The following is a 20,380-nucleotide window of genomic DNA, read 5'->3' as shown; positions in this document are numbered from 1 at the left end:
CAGTTTTTAAGTATTTTGCTATACAGATGGTACACAGTGATTCTGTGAATCGATTATGTTTGAACATGTTCATTGCGGTTAATCTTACAATGAACCAATTCACTAAAATAGTTTTTTCAGACCAGTGCTACAAATCAAACTAATATATAAAACGGGTTGAAAACACAGTCATGTAAAGCTATGTATTCTGTATTTTGTTTTTCAATTAGTTAATTTACATGAATCACCCTAATGAACTAAATCACTAAAACGTCAGACTTGCCAGTGCTACATATTAAACTAATATATAAAATGAGAAAAGTATTTTGCTTTAAAAAAAGATGCAATAAGCTACATGAATGTGACTTGAATGTGGGAATCAATTCTTTTTGAACAAGTTCCTTGTATCTTCCCATTGAACCAATTAACTAAAACAAGCTTTTTTAGACCAGAGCTACATATTAAACTATTAAATACGATGAGTCTAAAACATGTATATCAGTTTTGAAAAGCAACATTTGCTATTACAAAAAGGTGTAATATGCTAAACAGCAACTAAAATTAGCAAATTAATTATTTTTGAACAGTTTAATTTTGATGAATTTTCCCAATGAACCGATTCACTAAAACAAAGATTTCAGAATTTTCCTCCACAGTTTTGTTAGGCCATAAAGCTTCTTGCACATTTATAAACTCTTTCCTCTGTGTCCTTGTGACACACCGTCCCCACTGAACTGAACTATTTCTCTTCATAGTTTTGGTGTCACTGGTCTCAGTGTCTTGTTTAGGGTGGGCAGGTTTAGGACATGTCAGACAGACAGAGTGAGACTCATGTTTTACAGGGCAGAAGGGCACAGGACACACACACACACACACACACACAGAGGGCAGGAGAGCTCAGGACTGCAGTCATCCACAAGAGCCATGTCTCTTCCTGCGTTTCATCTCATGACACACTCATCTGTCTCTGTCTCTCTTTCCACACTTCTGTCTCTTTCTCTTCTTTATGCCCTTCAATGGATCTCTGCAGCCCTTCTCCCTCCTTTACTCTCTCTCTGTCTTTTTCTCTCCAGGGATATTAGTTTTATTGAGAGGATGAGCCTCATATGTGTGTGTGTGTGTGTGTGTGTGTGTGTGTGTGTGTGAAACAAATACTTTACTCTCATTCAGCTCATTGCCCCTGAAGCTTTTGCTGCTCGTAGAGAAGAAGAGTTTAGAGTTATTAGTTTTTCCCTCCCAGTGGTTTAGTGTGTTTGTGTGTGTGTGTGTGTGTGCAGTCACCTTGCTCTGACCTGTTAGCAGTAGTGTGTAATTAACTGATTGTCCGAACTATTTCCAACCTCTGATTGGCTCACATGGTTAACTCCTGGACTATCCAATCAAAATGAAGAACTACTGTGTAGGGAAGACTGTGGTCAAGAAAAGCACACAGATTTTATTTTCTAATGACATTCTAGTGACTAGTGACTCACATCACTTAATTCCAGCAGTATGCTGTATAATTAGTTAGATGTATTTTTACATTACAATAAAAGGCAATGAATTCACAAATCATTCTCTATGTGACATTTTGAGATTTCAATTTACGGTCCCCTCCACCCTCTTCAAAAAATAGTCTGAGCCACCATTCTGCTGCAGAAGACGAGAGAAGTTCACACAATGAGTGTGTCATGTTGTCAAGAAATGAAATCTGCTCACCACAAAAGAAAAGAAACAGGCTGCGAAGAAGCGAGTGTTTTATTTTAAAACAAGTCATATTAATAGTATCCGACAATTAGCTTAAAATTACTGCACAAGTCAGAAAAGGATGATAAGGTTTATCACCCTCCTCATAACATTTTTGTCACTTCTAAAAAAATAGCATTTTGATTTAATGGACAAGTACACTCAAAAAAGAGAGTAAATTACACTGCATTGCGTCACCGGCTTGTCTACAAAACCAGGTAGATATTGCAAGATGGTGAACATATCATAATAAACAAACGACAAAACTGGCATTTGATGTACCACTGATTTAAAGAAATAGTTCACCCAAAAATTTGAATTGTCAACATTTACTCGCACTCATGTCATTCCAAACCTATACAAGTGTATTTCTTATGCTGAACACAAAAGAAGATATTTTAAAGAACCAAACAGTTGTTGGTCCCCGTTGACTTCCATAGTAGGGAAAGAAATACTATGGAAGTCAATGGGGACCATCAGCTGTTTGATTGAAGAACCAGCATTCTTCAAAATATCTTCTTTTATGTTCAACATAAGAAAGAAAAGCGTACAGGTTTGGAACGAAATGAGGGTGAGTAAATTGACAAAATTTTCATTTTTGGGTGAACTATCCCTTTAAGGTAGTTAAGAAGATTACAGCAAATGACAAAACATTAGAAATCACTACCATTTAAAAAATCTGTTTTTTTTTTTTTTTTGAAGAAAGAATATTCACCAAGGACATTTTAAATTGATCCAAAGTGACAGTAAAGAGTTTTACACTGTTACAAATTATTTCGCTTTTAAATAAATGCTATTCTTTTGAATGTCTCTATTCATCAAAGCTTTTATTTCTCCATTTCTATCACCAATGGAATTTGGGTTCCTTGCCACTTTATACACTTTATATTTGGCAATATTATTAACTTGACTGCACGGACACTATTGGATGAGAACTGCTTTATAGATAAATTAAACTCATTCCATAATTGATGGACTTTACACAGTTACTGAACCGAACTGAATCAACAATTAACTAATTTCAGCTGAATAATGACTGTTTACTATTGTCTTTTTAGAGCTGCTTTACAGCAGAACTGAATTTTATTTGCATCACTGAATCACTATTTTCTTGTTTTCACTGTAAAGCTACTTTGAAACAACCTGTAATTGCTGCTGAAAATTCAGCTTTGCCATCACATTAATAATTTATGTTTTAAAATATATTAAAATATAAAACAGTTATTTTAAATTGTAAAAATATTTCACAGTATTGCTGTTTTTTTCTGTATTTTATCAAATACATGCAGCCTTGGTGAGCATAGAAGATTTCTTTCAAAACATTAAAAAGTCTTACCAACCCCAAACTTCTTAATAGCAGTGTTATATGTCTAACCAGAAGTGTAGTTTTACCAAGGTCATGAGGTCAATTCTCGATAATCCATAAACTGATAAATGTACCCCTTGAATTCAATGCAACTGCCAGTTGCATAAATCAGAATCAATCATCTTCAATTACTATATAAAAGAAACAAGTGCTTATGACAAATAAACTCTTATCACTTTCTACTGGAACATTCTGCAGCGGCCTCTACATGACCCCAGAGACGTCAGTGTCCTGCGCTCCATCAGCTCTTCTCCTCATAAATAGAGAACATTCTCTAGACTATTTTAAGCTGATCTAAGCATCCACCTACCACTGAGCTGTCTACAAAAACACGCTGCTTTCTGTCTTTGGTTTGTGCTTTTAACGTTCAAATTTCTTGTACAGATAGACACAAGAACCAATCTTCAGATCTTGTAGAGAATGTTTATGGTAATATCGCCCCAAATCTAACTTCGTGCGATCCACATAAGCTGTTTTTTAATGAGACGGCTCATTAAAATAATCAACACTGTAGGTTAAAATGAAAATAAAGCAACAACAACAAGCTTGACCGAATGAACCTTGACCTTGACTTACCGATGTGACTGCGGTGAGAGGAGGCATCAGACAGATGACCCCAGAGAGACAGAAGGGTCAACACCACCATCAAGAGCCATGCGCACACCTTCTGTACCGCCCGCTCCTGCATTCTGAAACACACACACACACTGCGCACACCTTCTGTACCGCCCGCTCCTGCATTCTGACACACACACACACACACACAAAGCATATCAGCACATGAGCGTTACACTGATCAGAAAGGCTATTAGACCGCTATAAGACCGATCTAGATGTTTCTAGAGGGGATCTCATTCTCTCCTCCAGCGCTATCTAAATGTTATCATGTTCTTCCTGAATGTTTTCTGATACAATGCTGAGTGCTCCAAAACACTGAATTATACAATTACTTACAGAGAGAGTAAGCTTTCGGGGGTGGGTTGGGGTTTTCTGGCACATACTGAGCCCCTAGTGGTTGATTTTGGTAATGTTGTTGTCTACTTGTTTGGGGTGGGGATTTTGTTGGCTGCATTGATTTAATCAGAATTCAGTAAAAAAAAGTAATACTGTGAAATATTATTACAATTTAAAGAACTGTTTTCTATATATCTTTTTTTATAAAACAGAATTTATTCCTGTGATGGCAAAGCTGAGATGCTAAATTGGTGCTCAGGAAACATTTCTCATTATTATCAATGTTGAAAAACAGTAACGGTGCTGCTAATATTTTTCTGGAAAACATTTTTTTTTTTTCAGTATACATTGATGAATAGAAAGTTCAAAAGAACAGCATTTATTTGAAATATATTTTTCATATCTTTGTTCATCCTCACATTTGACCAATTTAATGCATTCTTGCTGAATAACAGTATTTATTTCTTTAAAAAAAAAAAGCCTATTGTAAAATAAGACTGCTGCTAAGAATATGACGTCGATTGGGGGTTTAAGCTTTAATTAGCAAAGTCAGTTCCCTTCCAACCTCCTCACAATTCGCACTCTGGTCGAAAATAATTGACACTTCTGAGGAATGTTTGTGTCGGGTCTAATGAAATTAAATCATGAAACCGCATAGACCATTGGTTCAGACTCTGCAAAAGAAAAAGCACTTCTCAGCTTTCTTCTTTTTCCCCCATTTTTTTTTAATCTCAGACAGACATATTTAAGAATTTCATTTGGAGAGAAAATTAAAGCAGATCATTCATTTACAATGTATTGACATCTGAAAGGTAAACGGTGCAAATAAACTCTACATATGCATGTGTGCAACTGTGGGCTTATGCTATTACCGTAAGCTTTAGTCTGTAATTCTATATAACACTTCTGAGAGGAAGTTCAGAAGACATCATGTGAGAGCATTTAATAGTATCAGCCAACCAATAAGAGCACACTTTTATCATTTAGACTTCTGTGGAATACAGACGGTTAGCAGAATTATCTTACAAAGAGAAGTTTGTGTGCATTTTCTATTGATCATGGCAGCAGTACCTCATCCAATGATGATCAAATGATAAAGAAAAGCGTTATAACCGGGCACATATCCAAAAACAAGGCACTGATGAGAATCTGCATTTTAAAGAGCTGATTCAGGTGCCTGGACTGCAGTGGAGCAGTAGTTTCTGCATCCTCCACAATCTAGCATACACAACCGGCCTGCAAAATGGGGAATTGCACTGTGCAAATTGCATTCAGCACTAATTTTGGGGCGTGTTTGCACTGTTACCTGATTTGCATAATTCCTTTAGTGATTGGGTGCTAACACAACACAAACAGCATGCACAAATAAATGACATTATTAGTGGGCACAATTCATTCTTAGTGAACTCTCCCCTGTTATTCCCCCCTGCAGTTTGGTAATGGAGGCCTGTGAGTTGCTCCTCTGATAAGTATCAGTTTAATAATGAATTTGCCTCTTTTTTACATTCATGGAGCACAACACACACATACTTAGATGAAGCTCCAGACACATATAGTTACACAGCAGATTGAAAAAGATAGATTTTGTGTGGGAAAAAGAGAAATGTTAGACGTGTGTGGAAGAAAGAGAGATAAACAACATAAAGAGGTGTTTTGGAAATAGTTTGCCTGGCTCAGGGAAGTCTATGAGTCGCTGTGGGAATGTGTCAAATTATGCAGATTTAGCGTACTAATTATCTTTCAACCAGCAGAGCTCACTAGAAATCTCTCCTGTTAAAGCTGAGGGGTAGGCAGGAAAACCCCTGCCTGGAGGGAGTTTTACAGTGTGCAGGTGGACGGCCATGAACACACAAAAAGATACTGTCGCTGTCATTTCTATTCTCACATCATACACAGAAATCTGCAGTGTGTTATTTCCAAACCGTTTTCCCAAACACTCCCATCTCCTCAAGGCTTAAGCCTTTTTTTGGGTTTACTTGCAGTCAATAAGCTGAGATAGAAGTGTTTTAACATAGAAAAATATAAAATACATCAATATTAACATTTAATTCTGTAATCAGTACTACTGTATACACAGATGCAAATTGGAGTCAATTTAGACTGTAATCAGCAAAATAATACCCAATGAGCTTCATTATACTCTCTAACGTCGTCCGTTTGGAATTTCAACAGGCTGATCACACAGAAGAAGGGCATTGTGTGTGTTGGGTTGAGTGTGTGAATATCTGTGTTTGCTCTGGCTGCTCTTCTTTGATGGCTAAACTTCCGCTGTGTGTTCATTAGTTCTTTAGGAGCTCTCAGTAAACACTGCCAAACACCCACTGGCTAGTATCATCAACATGTCTCTGCACTAATACCAGTCAAGCTTAATCACTAGCAAATCTCCAGCAAGACTTTAATTTAGTTTTTCTTTAGTTTTTGCAATTCATTTTTAAATGACAGAAAAAGGCAAAAAGTTTAAAACGGATGTAAATTAATATATATTTTTACAGTAGTGGTATATGCCCTTTTACTTTAATGTTTTTTTCCCTCCCTTTTTTCAATTATTTACTTTTCAGTTCTCTGCTAACAAAGGCCTGCAGCTGCATCAAATGTACTGTTATTTTTCAAGCCAAAAAGCATACTAGAAGTGAGACTAGGGCTGCACGATTATGACAAAAATCATAATTGTCGATTATTCCCTTGAAATTGTAATTGCGATTATTAATTACGATTATCACAATTTACATTGAATGATGTTTATACCATTGTTTGATGCAACTGCATGCCATATTTTTATATGAAAATAAACAAGCTGAAAACTCTCTAACTGAAAAACCTTTAGTGCTTTTCTATAGTATTAAGCCTCAAATGTCAACTATACATCTGATTGGTTTCTTCTTTAAATTATAAAAAAGTAAAAATATGAATGGTATTATAATGTTATACTAAAACTAAAATTAAAATAATATGAAAAACCCTTAAGATAACATGTAGAAAAAAAAAACGCATCTTAAGCACGCAGAATAACATAAGTGGACTTTGAACGATTAATTGCAGCTTTGAACGATTACATAATTGTGGCATCCATAATTGTAATCGCGATTAGAAATTCGATTAATTGTGCAGCCCTAAGTGAGACTGTAAAAGTGAAAGAAAGGAGAGAGAGAATGGTTGTGCATTGGGAAAACATCTTTCTGATCAATTGATTCAGCAAAACACTTCATACACTTTTTCCTGTATCCAAAAGAATGAATAAAGTGTTTATTTGCAACCACAAATGCATTAAATCAGCAGTATTTTTGTAATTCAGAGTAAAGGAGCAGTATTTTAGAGTTGTAAGGCTGTATTAATAATAGAAGGGGCTGTATTTCTTACAATGGCAGAATTTGAGTGTTAAAGTTTGTAGTGTGATAGAGAAAATAGAGAAATTCAGAGACAGAGGAGCAAGATTTCAGAAATAGAAGTGCAGTATTTGAGAGTAAAAGGGTTTAAGATTAGATATTTGTGTAACGGGTTCAGAGACAAAAAATTCCATGAAAGGAGCAGTAGGTCAGCGATAGAACAACAGTATTTTCAGAGAGAGAGCAGCAGAATTGTACATATATACAACAGTATTTAACAACAGAAATAGAGCAGAACTTTCAGACAGCATCAGTATTTCAGAAGTACAGAACAGTATTTCAGAAAAAGAGTACAAGTATTTCAGAGGTATATGACAGTATTTCAGAGATACAGCAGCAGTATTTTAAAGGTATAGAACAATATTTCATAAATAGAGCACAAGAGCAGCAGAATTTCAGAGGTATAAGGCAATATTTAGAAAACGAACAGCAGTATTCCAGACAGAATTTCAGAAACAGAGCAGCAGTACTGCATTTCAGAGGTAGTCTATTTCAGAGATGCAGCGGCAGTATTTCAAAGATATAGGACAGTATTGCAGTACAGGACAGTATTTCAGAGATAAAAGGGCAGTATTTGAATGTTAAAGGTTGTATTTTGAGAGTCATAGATAGAGCTACAGTATTGTAGAGTTACACGTTTATATTGTGAGAGTTGTAGGCTATTTCAGAGGTAAGATGGCACCCATTTAAAGGGGCAGGAGTGTTTCCACAGTGAAACCGTATTAAGCCTATACTTGCAGTGAGGCTTTTTTAACCCAGTTAGTGTTTCACAGTACAGCAGCTGCATCTTAAACATTTAGAGAGAGAGAGAGAGAGAGAGAGAGAGAGAGAGAGAGGCAGGCGTCTCCGTTCCATTCATTTAATTAGTCACACTGGAATTTTTGCAGATGGTGACATCATCACACGCAGACATTTCTGTTTCATTTTCTCAAACCAATCTTTCTTCAAGTACAGTATATGTCCACATCAAACCTATCTCTCTCTCTCTCTTTCTGTCTCTCTGTTTCTCATTCAGTATTTTAAACCATGGCCTAATGGTTCCAATCTTTATTCGGTTGGCCAAGACTGAAACAATCATACCATTTCAGAGAGCTCACATCATTTCATGTAACGTTTCAAGTTCAAACACTAGCTACAAATCAACACAAAAAATAAACACACACACAAATATCCATACAACTTTTGCATTGTAGACCTCATTATGACCGACAGACCAAAAGGCATCAAAGAACATTCACCCATCACCTAAAGCCCCTTTCATCTTCACTTCCTGCTTCTATTCAGACAGGTTTTCCAGTCCTGTAATAAATGCTGCAGGCTGGTAGCTGTGCTGCTTTGTGCACTATAAAATTAATGTGTTTGTAGTTCTACTGTTCTCCGTCTACTCTCCCTTTCTCCCTCTCTCTCCCCAAAGGAACAATCTGCATATCTGAACACACGGCTGCATAAGAATGCCTGAAGATATTAATGCATCGGCACTCATAAGAATATTTTTTTTTATCTATCAGCAGTCTTTAAAATCAATGAACAATGCACATGTTGAGAAGCTCTGGAGCTTAATGCACAGAAATCAATACTGACATGTCAGGTTATGCTGGTAAATAAAAATTAGTTTTGAAGTTACCTGTCTGATTAAATATTTAGTAGTTCAGATTTTTACCTGACCTGACAATATTTTCACCATCTACAAAGCCATAGAAGTGCTACATCAGAGGTTTTCAAACTGAAAAGGCCACAGGGCGCTGAGGGCTGTGCTATCAAGTCGGCAGAAAAAAAAGAGAGTAAAAAAAATGTTTTACAAAATAAAATATCAAGTTAACATAATTTAAGGTATTAATTAAAATGATTAACATGCATTTTAAAAATACATTCACCTCTTTTCATAAACACTGATTAGATTATTTTAGAAATTAATTTTATTGTATTTGAAATGTATTTATTTGAAGAAACAACATTGCATTTATTGTAATACGTAAATATGTTCTTAATAATATTTAAAATTTGCTTTAAATACAGGTTCATTTTGAAAAAAAACATCTTGCCTTTATAATATTAATATATTTATATTAACAGTAGGGTATATTTTGTATCCTTGACATCAAAATGTTTGAAAACCTTTATGCTAAATAGCTGTTTTTAGTAATATTAGCTACAAATAATTCCATGACTGCTATAAATTCACCGAAACACACTTTATCTGACAACAATACCAAACAATAGCATGCATGGTGAAACTGCGAAAATTACTTCTTAAACAATTGATATATTAGTAATGTTTTCCAATCTATATAATACTCCTTTGGTGGCATTCAAATTAGCAGAATGTGACATTAATACACCACAAATAGAAAGTTTGCAATACATAGACATAGCACATGTACAATATCAATTATATAGATACAGTGTAACTCAATTTTTCAAATTCAGTGGAAACGCAATACTAATCCACACAGGACAAATCTCCAAACTCTCACAGTCGCCCAATCCGAATTGGGACTCAGAAGAGAACATGTCTCAAAATAGTAGAAGAAGAATCTGTTGAGTTTTCTCTTAAAAGGAAGAAGCTTTTATGAAACTCCTGGGTCTTTATGTGTGTGTAATCTGTATAACCCCTACACTAAAACGCAATGTCTCGGTTGTGGGTTGATTAGATCAGTTAGTGTGTATCAGTTTACTCAAATGGCCACAAATCATGTCCGACACACTGACGGATATCAGCCTCTGACTGAACCAACTCACTAGAATGAGAAAGACAGACATCATGAGAGAGTGGGTGGAGGATTTTTATTTTTTCACAGGGATATTTTTATTTGTCTGATAGGTGTTCGTGGCCAGTGTGGCTGGCAGAGACAGTGTTGGTGAAAATAATGACCATGAGTTAGCATCTCTTCTCTGTCATGTGGCAGATTCTGTCAGGTAACGGGCATCTGATGAAGATCTGAACTCGCTTTCTGTGCCAGTGGACCGAACAGGTGGTCAAACCTGGCCAGCAATAAATATGATGGTTGACATCAGCCATTTAATCCCACCCACACACACCTGATCTCAATCACACACTGGCACCAGAAATGACAACCAATTAAAAATGAGAAAAATGCTGCCAGGACATCGACACCAGACAGGAGAGCAGAGCCAGGGAAAGAGAGAAGCTCCTGGATAACAGAATGGAAGACTTAATGAAGTCACGCTTCAAGAAATACTCATTAGGACTCTACAATGTCAGTCATTATCCTTAAAACAAACATGGCAACTTGTTTAGGAAAATACTAAAAAATGAATGCATGAACAAGAATGCAGAAATAGCTGGTTGAGAAGGACCACTCTGAATTTCCAGGCTGGTAGCTAATGGTCTAGCTATAGGAAAAGAACAGCCATATTATTCAAGTAATGGTGAATTAATTAAATTAATTAATGAATTTCTTCATGGGGTTTTTAAACTGGGGTCCACGACCCCCGAAGGATGCAAAAGAATCTTTGGGAAAATAAAGAGAAAATTGTGTAAAAATAAATAAATCATATTTTACAATTACAGAACACTTATTACAAATTAATATTGCGCACATATGTATGATTTCTTACAGTATAAATGGGTCTTTGTGTTGTTATTGTTAATTAAAAAAATAAAACTATCAAATACAGAATTTGGTAAAATTAAATTAAATTAAATTAAATTAAATTAAATTAAATTAAATTAAATTAAATTAAAAATGAGGCTTTGGCAACACTAAATTTACTCAAATTACTACAAAAAATAAATAATTAAATCGAAATTAAATTAAAACTAATGCAAATATTTTTTTTTTAATTAAATATAAAAAAATTACTACATAACAAAAACATCAAATTACTAAAACTTAAATAAAAATTGAAAATGTAAAAATAAACACTCAAAATATAAATCAGTCCTTTGATAGTATATAAATAATACTAAAATCTCAAAATCATTCATCACATTTACGGTAAAATACCGGCAGCTGTGGTTGCCAGAACTTCATTGTAAAAATTTTAGGTAAAAACATTTTAGGTTTTACAGACTTAACTTAAATTCACAATAAAAATATGTATTTCATTAACTGATGTAATGTTAATATGCCAACATACTGAAGTACTAATTTCTGCTTACATTGTAATACACTGATAACCACCAAAAACAGGTGGTGATGAGAAAGTCAAATGATGAGTCAAAGCTCATCACAAACAGCTTTACAACAAGCTGAGGAGGGATGTTATGATATTCATATATAGAAGGTGCACAGTGTCATTCACACAAATACTAAACACCATCATGGTAACACACATGATACTGAAATAATGCAATAAACATTAATTTCACAACATTACATGTAAGATAATTTACACAACTGATAAGAAAAAACTAGAAACAGTTATTTCAACGAAAAAACATAAAATGTGAAGTGTCATGCAGGGAATTCTGGGAGAGTCAATTTATGTTTTTTTCACTGTAAATTATACAATGACTTCGTTTTCACTACCAAAAAAACCCCCATAATTTTAACAGTATTTTACTGTGTATATAGTACAGTATGGAAACTAGCTTGTTAACCAATTAACAGGTTTTTACTGTAGCATTTTTTACAGTCTTTTACTATTAAAATCACAATTATTTTTACAGTGTAATATATAAATAATATAAAATACCACTACTTTGTACATGAAAAACATTCGGTAACACAGAAGAAAAAAGTCACATGGTTTAGTATTGTGTGTGTGTGTGTATAACAAGGCAGCAGAAAACACATCCACACTGTATTGATATGTGACATATCCACAGCTCTGCCCACTCACCATGAGCAATGAGATTCTTATTTAACTGTCATGACACAGTAATGAAGGGGTGTAAACACACAATGTGCAACTCTCATATTTCATACAGAACAGAACAGAACAGAACAGAACAAAACACAGGAGATGAACACAGGACACAATCACACACACACACACACAGTAGTTTGCAGTTTTCAAACTACCTCCAAACTCTCTCTCTCTCTCTCCCACTGCATGCGTGTGTGTTTGTGTATGCGTGATGGAGCAGCTTCACTGATGCAGCACAGTGAAGCGCTGATATTCTCAAACCCAGTGTGAGCAGTTTTACACAAATGAAGACTCTGTGCAGGATAAAAAAGTATAAAACAAGATCAAAGTGAAGCAGCACGGTGCATCTGCAGCCTTTATATTCATCTTTCAGGATTTACAGGGAGAGAAAAGTCCCTCCAACACTTTGAATCAAAGCAGCTCGAGCAGGATTGGTTCCAGGACACGTTTGGGAATTTAAGAAATATAGCTGAAATGCAAATAGCACAGCGTGGAAGTCTTTGAAAAACAATCAGTGTGTGGAGACTGAGGGGAGAGGTGGAGAGAGACCACCGATATCAGGTTTACTCAGAAACCCCTCAGCCTGCCCCCAAACAGGCTCTAATCCACTTTAAATCGTAAACACACAATGTGCAACTCTCATATTTCATACAGAACAGAACAGAACAGAACAGAACAAAACACAGGAGATGAACACAGGACACAATCACACACACACACACAGTAGTTTGCAGTTTTCAAACTACCTCCAAACTCTCTCTCTCTCTCCCACTGCATGCGTGTGTGTTTGTGTATGCGTGATGGAGCAGCTTCACTGATGCAGCACAGTGAAGCGCTGATATTCTCAAACCCAGTGTGAGCAGTTTTACACAAATGAAGACTCTGTGCAGGATAAAAAAGTATAAAACAAGATCAAAGTGAAGCAGCACGGTGCATCTGCAGCCTTTATATTCATCTTTCAGGATTTACAGGGAGAGAAAAGTCCCTCCAACACTTTGAATCAAAGCAGCTCGAGCAGGATTGGTTCCAGGACACGTTTGGGAATTTAAGAAATATAGCTGAAATGCAAATAGCACAGCGTGGAAGTCTTTGAAAAACAATCAGCGTGTGGAGACTGAGGGGAGAGGTGGAGAGAGACCACCGATATCAGGTTTACTCAGAAACCCCTCAGCCTGCCTCCAAACAGGCTCTAATCCACTTTAAATCCACACTCTGTTCGAAATGAGTCCCATGGATTCAAATAGGATTGACCAAGTGCTACTTTGAACTCTGTCTGTGTCTTGGCCCAAGTCAAAATGCATCCTAGAGGGATTCTCGGTATAATGATGAAATGTCTTAGGAACGTCTCACTTTCTCTCTTGCATCTCTATCTTTCTCTCGCTCCTTTTTTTCTGCTGTTTCTGATTGTCATACTTTAGCATTACATTTGTATTAGTTGTTGACCCTGTTTACACCTGGTAAATATCCATTACAAGAAACATACCTACACAAACGCAATACACAGTGCATATTTACCCTTAGAATTTAAGAGAGACATTCTTGGCCCCTTAGAGAAACTATAGATGAAATATGCACTAAATGTTTACGACTCCAGTGAAGTATTAAAATGGGCCTTGAAAACCGTGCCGAAGGTACTAAGCTTGAATGCTGTGGTTGAAGAACAAAACCTAAAATGGAGGTTTTTCAAGAACCAAAAAGCAACATGGGACTCTGGGTAGTTTTAAAAGTTAATGAGAGACTGTGTGGGGCTAGGTGCACATGCTCTGAATCATTTATGCAAGAGCAGCTCAGTGTCTGTTTCTGGTGAGGAAAAAAACACTCTGCATTCAGTTATGAATTATTGACAACAGAAAGGAGCATCCCAATGGGAGAGCATTCCAACTCTCACAGCACACAGGAGAAGAGACAAGATGAGAAGAAAAGAGACAAGAGGAGAGGAGATGAGAGGAAATCAGATGAAATAAGAAGAAATGAGAGGAGAGGAGAGGAGAGGAGAGGAGACAAAAGAAGAGGAGATGGGACAAGAGGAAAAAGAGATGAGAGGAAATTATATGAGAAGAGACGAGATGAGATGAGAGGACAAAAGATGTGAGAAAGTAAGAAATAAAGAGATGGAAATGAGACAAGGGGTAAAAAGATGAGAGGAAATGAGATGAGAAGAGACAAGATAAAAGGAGATGAGACGAAATGAGAGGAAGTGAGACGAAAGGAGAGAAGTTGAGATGAGACAACAGGATTAAATGAGAAGATGAGATGAGAAGAAATCAGATGAGAAAAAAGAACAAGATGAGCGGAAAGAAGATGAAATTAGACAAGATGAGAGGAAATGAGACAACATGAAAGCGGAAGAGGTGAGACAAGAGGAGGGCAGATGATTTGAAAGGGAATGAGAGCAGACAAGACAAGCGGAGGGGAAATGAGAGGACAGAAGGGGAGAAGAGATGATTGGAAATGAGACAAAAGCAGACAGGATGAGACAAGATGAGAGGAAATGAGACAAAATGAGAAGAGATGAAACGAGAAGAAAGGAAGGATAGAGGAAATGAGACAAGAGAAGATGAAACATGAAGAGACAAAAAAAACAGAGGAGGAGACAAGATGAGAGGAAATGAGATGAAAGGAAGGGAATACTTCAATATTTGACTAATGAATGGAAATGAGACAAAAGCAGACAGGATGAGACAAGATGAGAGGAAATGAGACAAAATGAGAAGAGATGAAACGAGAAGAAAGGAAGGATAGAGGAAATGAGACAAGAGAAGATGAAACATGAAGAGACAAAAAAAACAGAGGAGACAAGATGAGAGGAAATGAGATGAAAGGAAGGGAATATTTCAATATTTGACTAATGAAAAAAAGAGACTAAATAGCAATAATAAATCTTTTATTCAATAAATCTTCTCACCGAGATGCCTGTTAAAACACGAGAGATCAAACAGTGATGTGAAAGAGGTTTTAACTATATCTGTGTTGAAGGGATTTCTCTCACTAACCCACATACAGTAACACTCCCTATAATCAACCTCAGGAGGATTTAATGCACCATTTTCCTTGACAAGCACAAGTTTAGAAGTCTGCAGTAGCCTACTGTTTCCTCCTTAATAAGCTCTGCATCAGCACTAAAACACTTGGAGGGTGCCAAAAGCGCAACACAAGACCGTGAGCCTAAATGAGTTTTTACTTCTGACAGTAATGAAAAACCCAGGTCACACCAGGTTCCCACTGATCAATGCATTTCCAGTGACCTTCCCATTACTTTTCATGATGAAAGGATAAGGAATCATTCAGTTTACTGCAATGGAGTTATTATTAATATACTTACTAATGTACATTATTAAGTATATTGTGTAATATCTTTAATAAGACAAATACATCCGAGCATCTATAGCTCTCATCCTGAATTCATTTGAATCAGTCACAACGATTTCATTGTGGTTAGGTCAACATACACATGCACATCACTAGAAAGTACATATTTTACAGTTTGCATTGTGTATTTGTATATGTGTAATTTCCGAAGACTGTGTAGAATGAGATTTCCAGGTCTGCATCTGGTTTAGTGAGAGCAGCATGATTGTAATTGGTCTGCTGGCAGGAGTTTGAGTTTTTTTGATTGGCTGGCTCTTTTTAGAATGCATCTCTACTGAGCCTCATAAATGAGGTGACTGATTTTTCAAAGTTTGGAAGGTTGGAAAAAATACAGTTCTGTCTCAAAACCTAGTAAGCTGTCTACATAGGCAGCATAGATGTTAATATATTCCTGATTCAAGCACGGCTGAAAGTGTCTATAATACTGTCTAGGCAACTCACTAGGTTTTTGGAACAAAGCTTATATATATATATATATATATATATATATATTTATAATATTTATAACTATATATATATATATTTATAATATTTATAACTATATATATATATATTTATAATATTTATAACTATATATATATATATTTATAATATTTATAACTATATATATATATATTTATAATATTTATAACTATATATATATATATGTGTGTGTATATATATATATATATATATATATTTATAATATTTATCTTTTTTTCTTGACGAGCAGGAAGTATATGTAGACATGTTATTATTTTATGTAGTGTTGTCTAAATATTATCTAAATATTCATATCACATTTGGCTTTATTCACTCCTTAAATATGTGCTCTGCATATCTGGGGCAGTGAATAGATGGTAATGAGTAAAAACTCTAATGACATCTACAGAGGAAATGTGTGTGGAAAAGGTCCCTCCCGCCCACACACACATAAATACATAACAAAAACACAAACATCCTTCTCTTAGTATCTCTCTCTATTTATCTTTCAGATTAGCAGCTATATAAAAGTCTCAAGACCACAATGTAAATGTGGGATTCAAAATTTAAAGCTATAAAAACAGTATGTTAAAAAATTATGAGGTAAAATGAATATTAGAAATGTAAGATTCTCCACTATTTTTAGGTCACTCATCAAATTTGTGACACTGATCATGTGACCTCTAGTACAAAAGGTATTTTGTTTTGAAAATTGAAATTAAAAGTAAATAATTTAAGTTAATTAACTAAAAACTAGTGTAATTCAGTGTAAACTGTAGAGCATTATTAAACATTAATTTCAGAATTCCTTATTTATTTGATATGCCATTTGGGTGACAAGGTTTCTCACCAAAATCATCTTATATATATATATATATATATATATATATATACATACACTGTAAATCTCATAATGTATGGCATCTTAATTCCACTCACTTGAATAACTGGCACAGATCTGTCCCCAGTAATCCGTCCTTTCATCTGCTCCCACCAGTACATTACCAACAGCATAACAGTGGCCTGATCTAAATTCTCTTCTGCTTCTTTTCACACGCCATGCCTCAACATTAGCGAAGCAGAAAGTGTGCAAAGAACAGAAGTGCGAAAAGCCAGAACCCCAGCAACCTCTCACCTCGCAGAGCTGAGTTATATTAAACCTCCTTTTAAGACTGCATGGACCCAATAAACCCAACCCTCTCCACATGCGCTGCATATCACTCCCTAGCTGTTAATTAGCATGCTGCGTGAACCAGGTGTGATTCTGCCCCTCTCTCTTTTTATGCCCGTATTTCTCTCTCTGTGTGTTCACGGTGAACCTTTGACACCAGAGTTTGCGTAATTACCTGTGTTTTGGCCTGGTCCGTCTGCCCTCCTGCCTGCAGAGAGCTTATGAGATCCCACACCCCACCTCTCAGAACCCGGCCGAACGCTGCTGGGTTTTATTACCGACTGGATGGTGCACTAATAATGTCTTTGCTATAATACTTAATGAAACAGTGTGCACGGGACTAAATCTCCTTTCATGCTAATTGTACAGGCGTGGCAGCTTTAAACGAAGGACTCGCGCGATAACACACTCGCACTTAACCAGGGGTCCTCGTAAGTCTCTTGAATAATTCCTGCCACACTTTTGCTATGCATGATAAATCAGACACATTTTTAAGACACCCATTCTGCCACACAAACATACACACACATCCGATCATACAGGAGTGAGTTAATAAGGGAGGGAAACTAAGATCAAGGAAGATGTGGCTCTCTGGTTCCAGATTCCAGAGTCTCATTAGAACAGAGGAGAGTCACAGCAACATCAGATACATCCCACATCCCTCTATTAAATAATTTGGGCTCTTGTAATTAAAGGGACTTTTGTGCAACCCCTGAAGCTGCCAGTTCGAATAACAGGAATTGGCATTAGATTGTCATAGAGAGGTTTATAGTGTTTTATCTGTGTCTGAGCTGTATAATTTATGCATGCTGATCATTAAGGCAGCATTAATGGTGGCATTAAAGGCGGAAATGTGAAAAAGTGTTCTGTCGGTTCCTTTCCTGTGTCATCTGAGCTCTTTATATCACCCTAAACAATTGAAAAACTATGCTAATACAAGAGTTGCAGGCTTAGTGTATAAACCTGCAACGATCAGCTGTTGATGACAGTAATATGACACACGATGTCACAGATTGATAAGCAATTGTCAACAATTTATTGAAATATTGAGAAGAAGAAAAAAAAAACAGGAAATTACGTCACAGAGAGGATCTCTGCAGACCCTCACGACTGTGTCAAGGTCAATAAGTGTCTAAAAATGTAAGATTATTTGAACTGATAACAAGACAGGGTTAGTTCAGGCTGTAAAATGTAAGGGGTACAACTGCCAAAATAATAATAATTCACATTAAAAAGAAAAAAAAACTCAGAAATAAGATAAAACACCAAACAAATTCACATTAATAATTCAGTTATTTGTAAAACAATAATATAATGAAAAATATCAAACAACACAAATCGCGTCCACCAGGAGCCTCTTATATGAAAGCTCGGCCTCTGTCTCTCCATCTGTCTTTGTGGCTAATGGAGCATACTCATCTGTCATCTGCCTGTTATGTGCAACACCTAGAACAAGAGAACGCTTTTAGACACAGTTAAGCTCTGACATCACACTGTCTGATAAACCAGGCCTGTCTGAAGGCTAGAGAGAAGAGCGCGAGGGAATTGGCAGCGTTTCAGGTCATTTCAGGTGCCAGGATCAATATTTCTAGAGGATGTGTAAAAACTGTAATCTTAAAGAAACATGATTTCTAAGCCAAGTCAGTTTATTGAACAAGAACATATGGAGTGGAACTACGATGAAATGTAGAGGAAAAAATGTCAATCACACAAACATACATACACATATAGTAGCCACATAGTTTGTAATTTTTACAGACAAAAAAACAAATGTTACAGTTAAAACAACTTCCATTAATACAAGTGCATCTGTGTGTGTGTGTGTGTGTGTGTGTGTGTGTGTGTGTGAACATGTTTATATGGTTTATGAGGATACAATGTGTATAATGACATAGGTATTACAAAGTGAATATGGTTTATGAGATTCCTGTGTCTTTGTAAACCAAATGGCTTAAAAAATACTTAAATTATGCTTTTTTTTTTGAAAATCTAAAAATGCAAAAAGTTTTGTGTGAGGGGTAGGTTTAGGGGTTGGGTTAGGGGATGGAAAATACAGTTTGTCCAGGATAAAAATCATTACGCCTATGGAGAGTTGTGTAAACCACATATACCAATATGTGTGTGTGTGTGTGTGTGTTTGTGCGTGTGTGTGTGTGTGTGTGTGTGCTGTAAAATACTTTGTGGGCATGGGCTCTGGTGTGTGTGTTTGTTCACAATATCACAGGGAGAGAATGCATGTTTGATTGAAGTTTATTTATGTATCCTTACCAAAAGGCTTTGCTTTCAATTGCACCGATATACTCAGGTCACCCTACATGAAGAACAGATGGTCTTTCTGCAGGTGGGAGAGAGAACTCAAGCATGAGGCTTTGAGGACCTGAGCAGTGATTTTTTAATGAATCTCTACAGCTGTTCCAGTTCCAGAATCCGTCTCCAGGTTGATGGCTTTACAGCTTAAACTGTAATCACGGATTTGAGGGCACAGAAACATTTATCCACGCACAGAGCAGTGAAGTGGCTCGACTTGTCTTCTGCACTTTTTATTATCCTTTCAAAAACACAAGTTGTTCTGGATCATGGCCAATCCGTTCATAGCACCGGCTTATTTGCATGTATTTACATAAGTGGAAGCTTATGTCCAGTACTGCTCTAATCCTCTTCATTCAAAGAGAGAGACAGATAGAGAAAGAGAGCTTTGACCACTGCCTGTGCACCAAGGTCACTGATGCAGATTTGTGACAGAAGTCACGGTTAAAGAAGCACATGGTGATCACCAGATGGGCCTGACAAACACATGTCTGCTGACAAGCCGTACAGGATAAGGCTGGGTTAGGGATATTTGACTGTAGAAAAGAGTATCTGTAAATGAATCCCTGAAGGTGTCTGGACCTCATCAAACTCTGCTTTGCATTAAAGTGAGAGAGGAGAATCAAATTGTCGACCTGTTAGAAAACCCCATTGGAGCACATGGCAAACTACCATCTCTCCCTCCATCTTTCTCAATTTCAAATTAAATTTCAGTTTTCAATTTAGTGAGCTTCAGTGCATGACATAACAAAAACAGTATATTTACAATGTCAATATACAGTTTAGCTGCATATTGACATTAAATCATATAAATATATATATATATATATA

At 36.2% G+C, this 20,380-nt stretch overlaps 1 protein-coding gene across 1 annotated transcript in view; it reads right to left on the bottom strand.

Annotated features, from left to right (window-relative positions):
• tafa3b (TAFA chemokine like family member 3b) overlaps positions 1–20,380 on the bottom strand; it is a 74,258-nt gene that overhangs the window by 33,930 nt on the left and 19,948 nt on the right. Inside the window, exon 2 of the mRNA XM_016461889.1 lies at positions 3,647–3,759. Within this exon, the coding sequence (XP_016317375.1) occupies positions 3,647–3,758 (112 nt within the window). The 5' untranslated portion in view covers position 3,759. The remainder of the gene's footprint in view (positions 1–3,646; positions 3,760–20,380) is intronic.

Source organism: Sinocyclocheilus anshuiensis, unplaced genomic scaffold, assembly GCF_001515605.1.
Source record: "Sinocyclocheilus anshuiensis isolate Anshui unplaced genomic scaffold, SAMN03320099.WGS_v1.1 scaffold80, whole genome shotgun sequence".
In the NCBI taxonomy this organism is placed as follows: domain Eukaryota; kingdom Metazoa; phylum Chordata; class Actinopteri; order Cypriniformes; family Cyprinidae; genus Sinocyclocheilus; species Sinocyclocheilus anshuiensis.
Note: the sequence above shows the minus strand (reverse complement) of the source record. Positions and strands in the feature narration are given on the sequence as shown.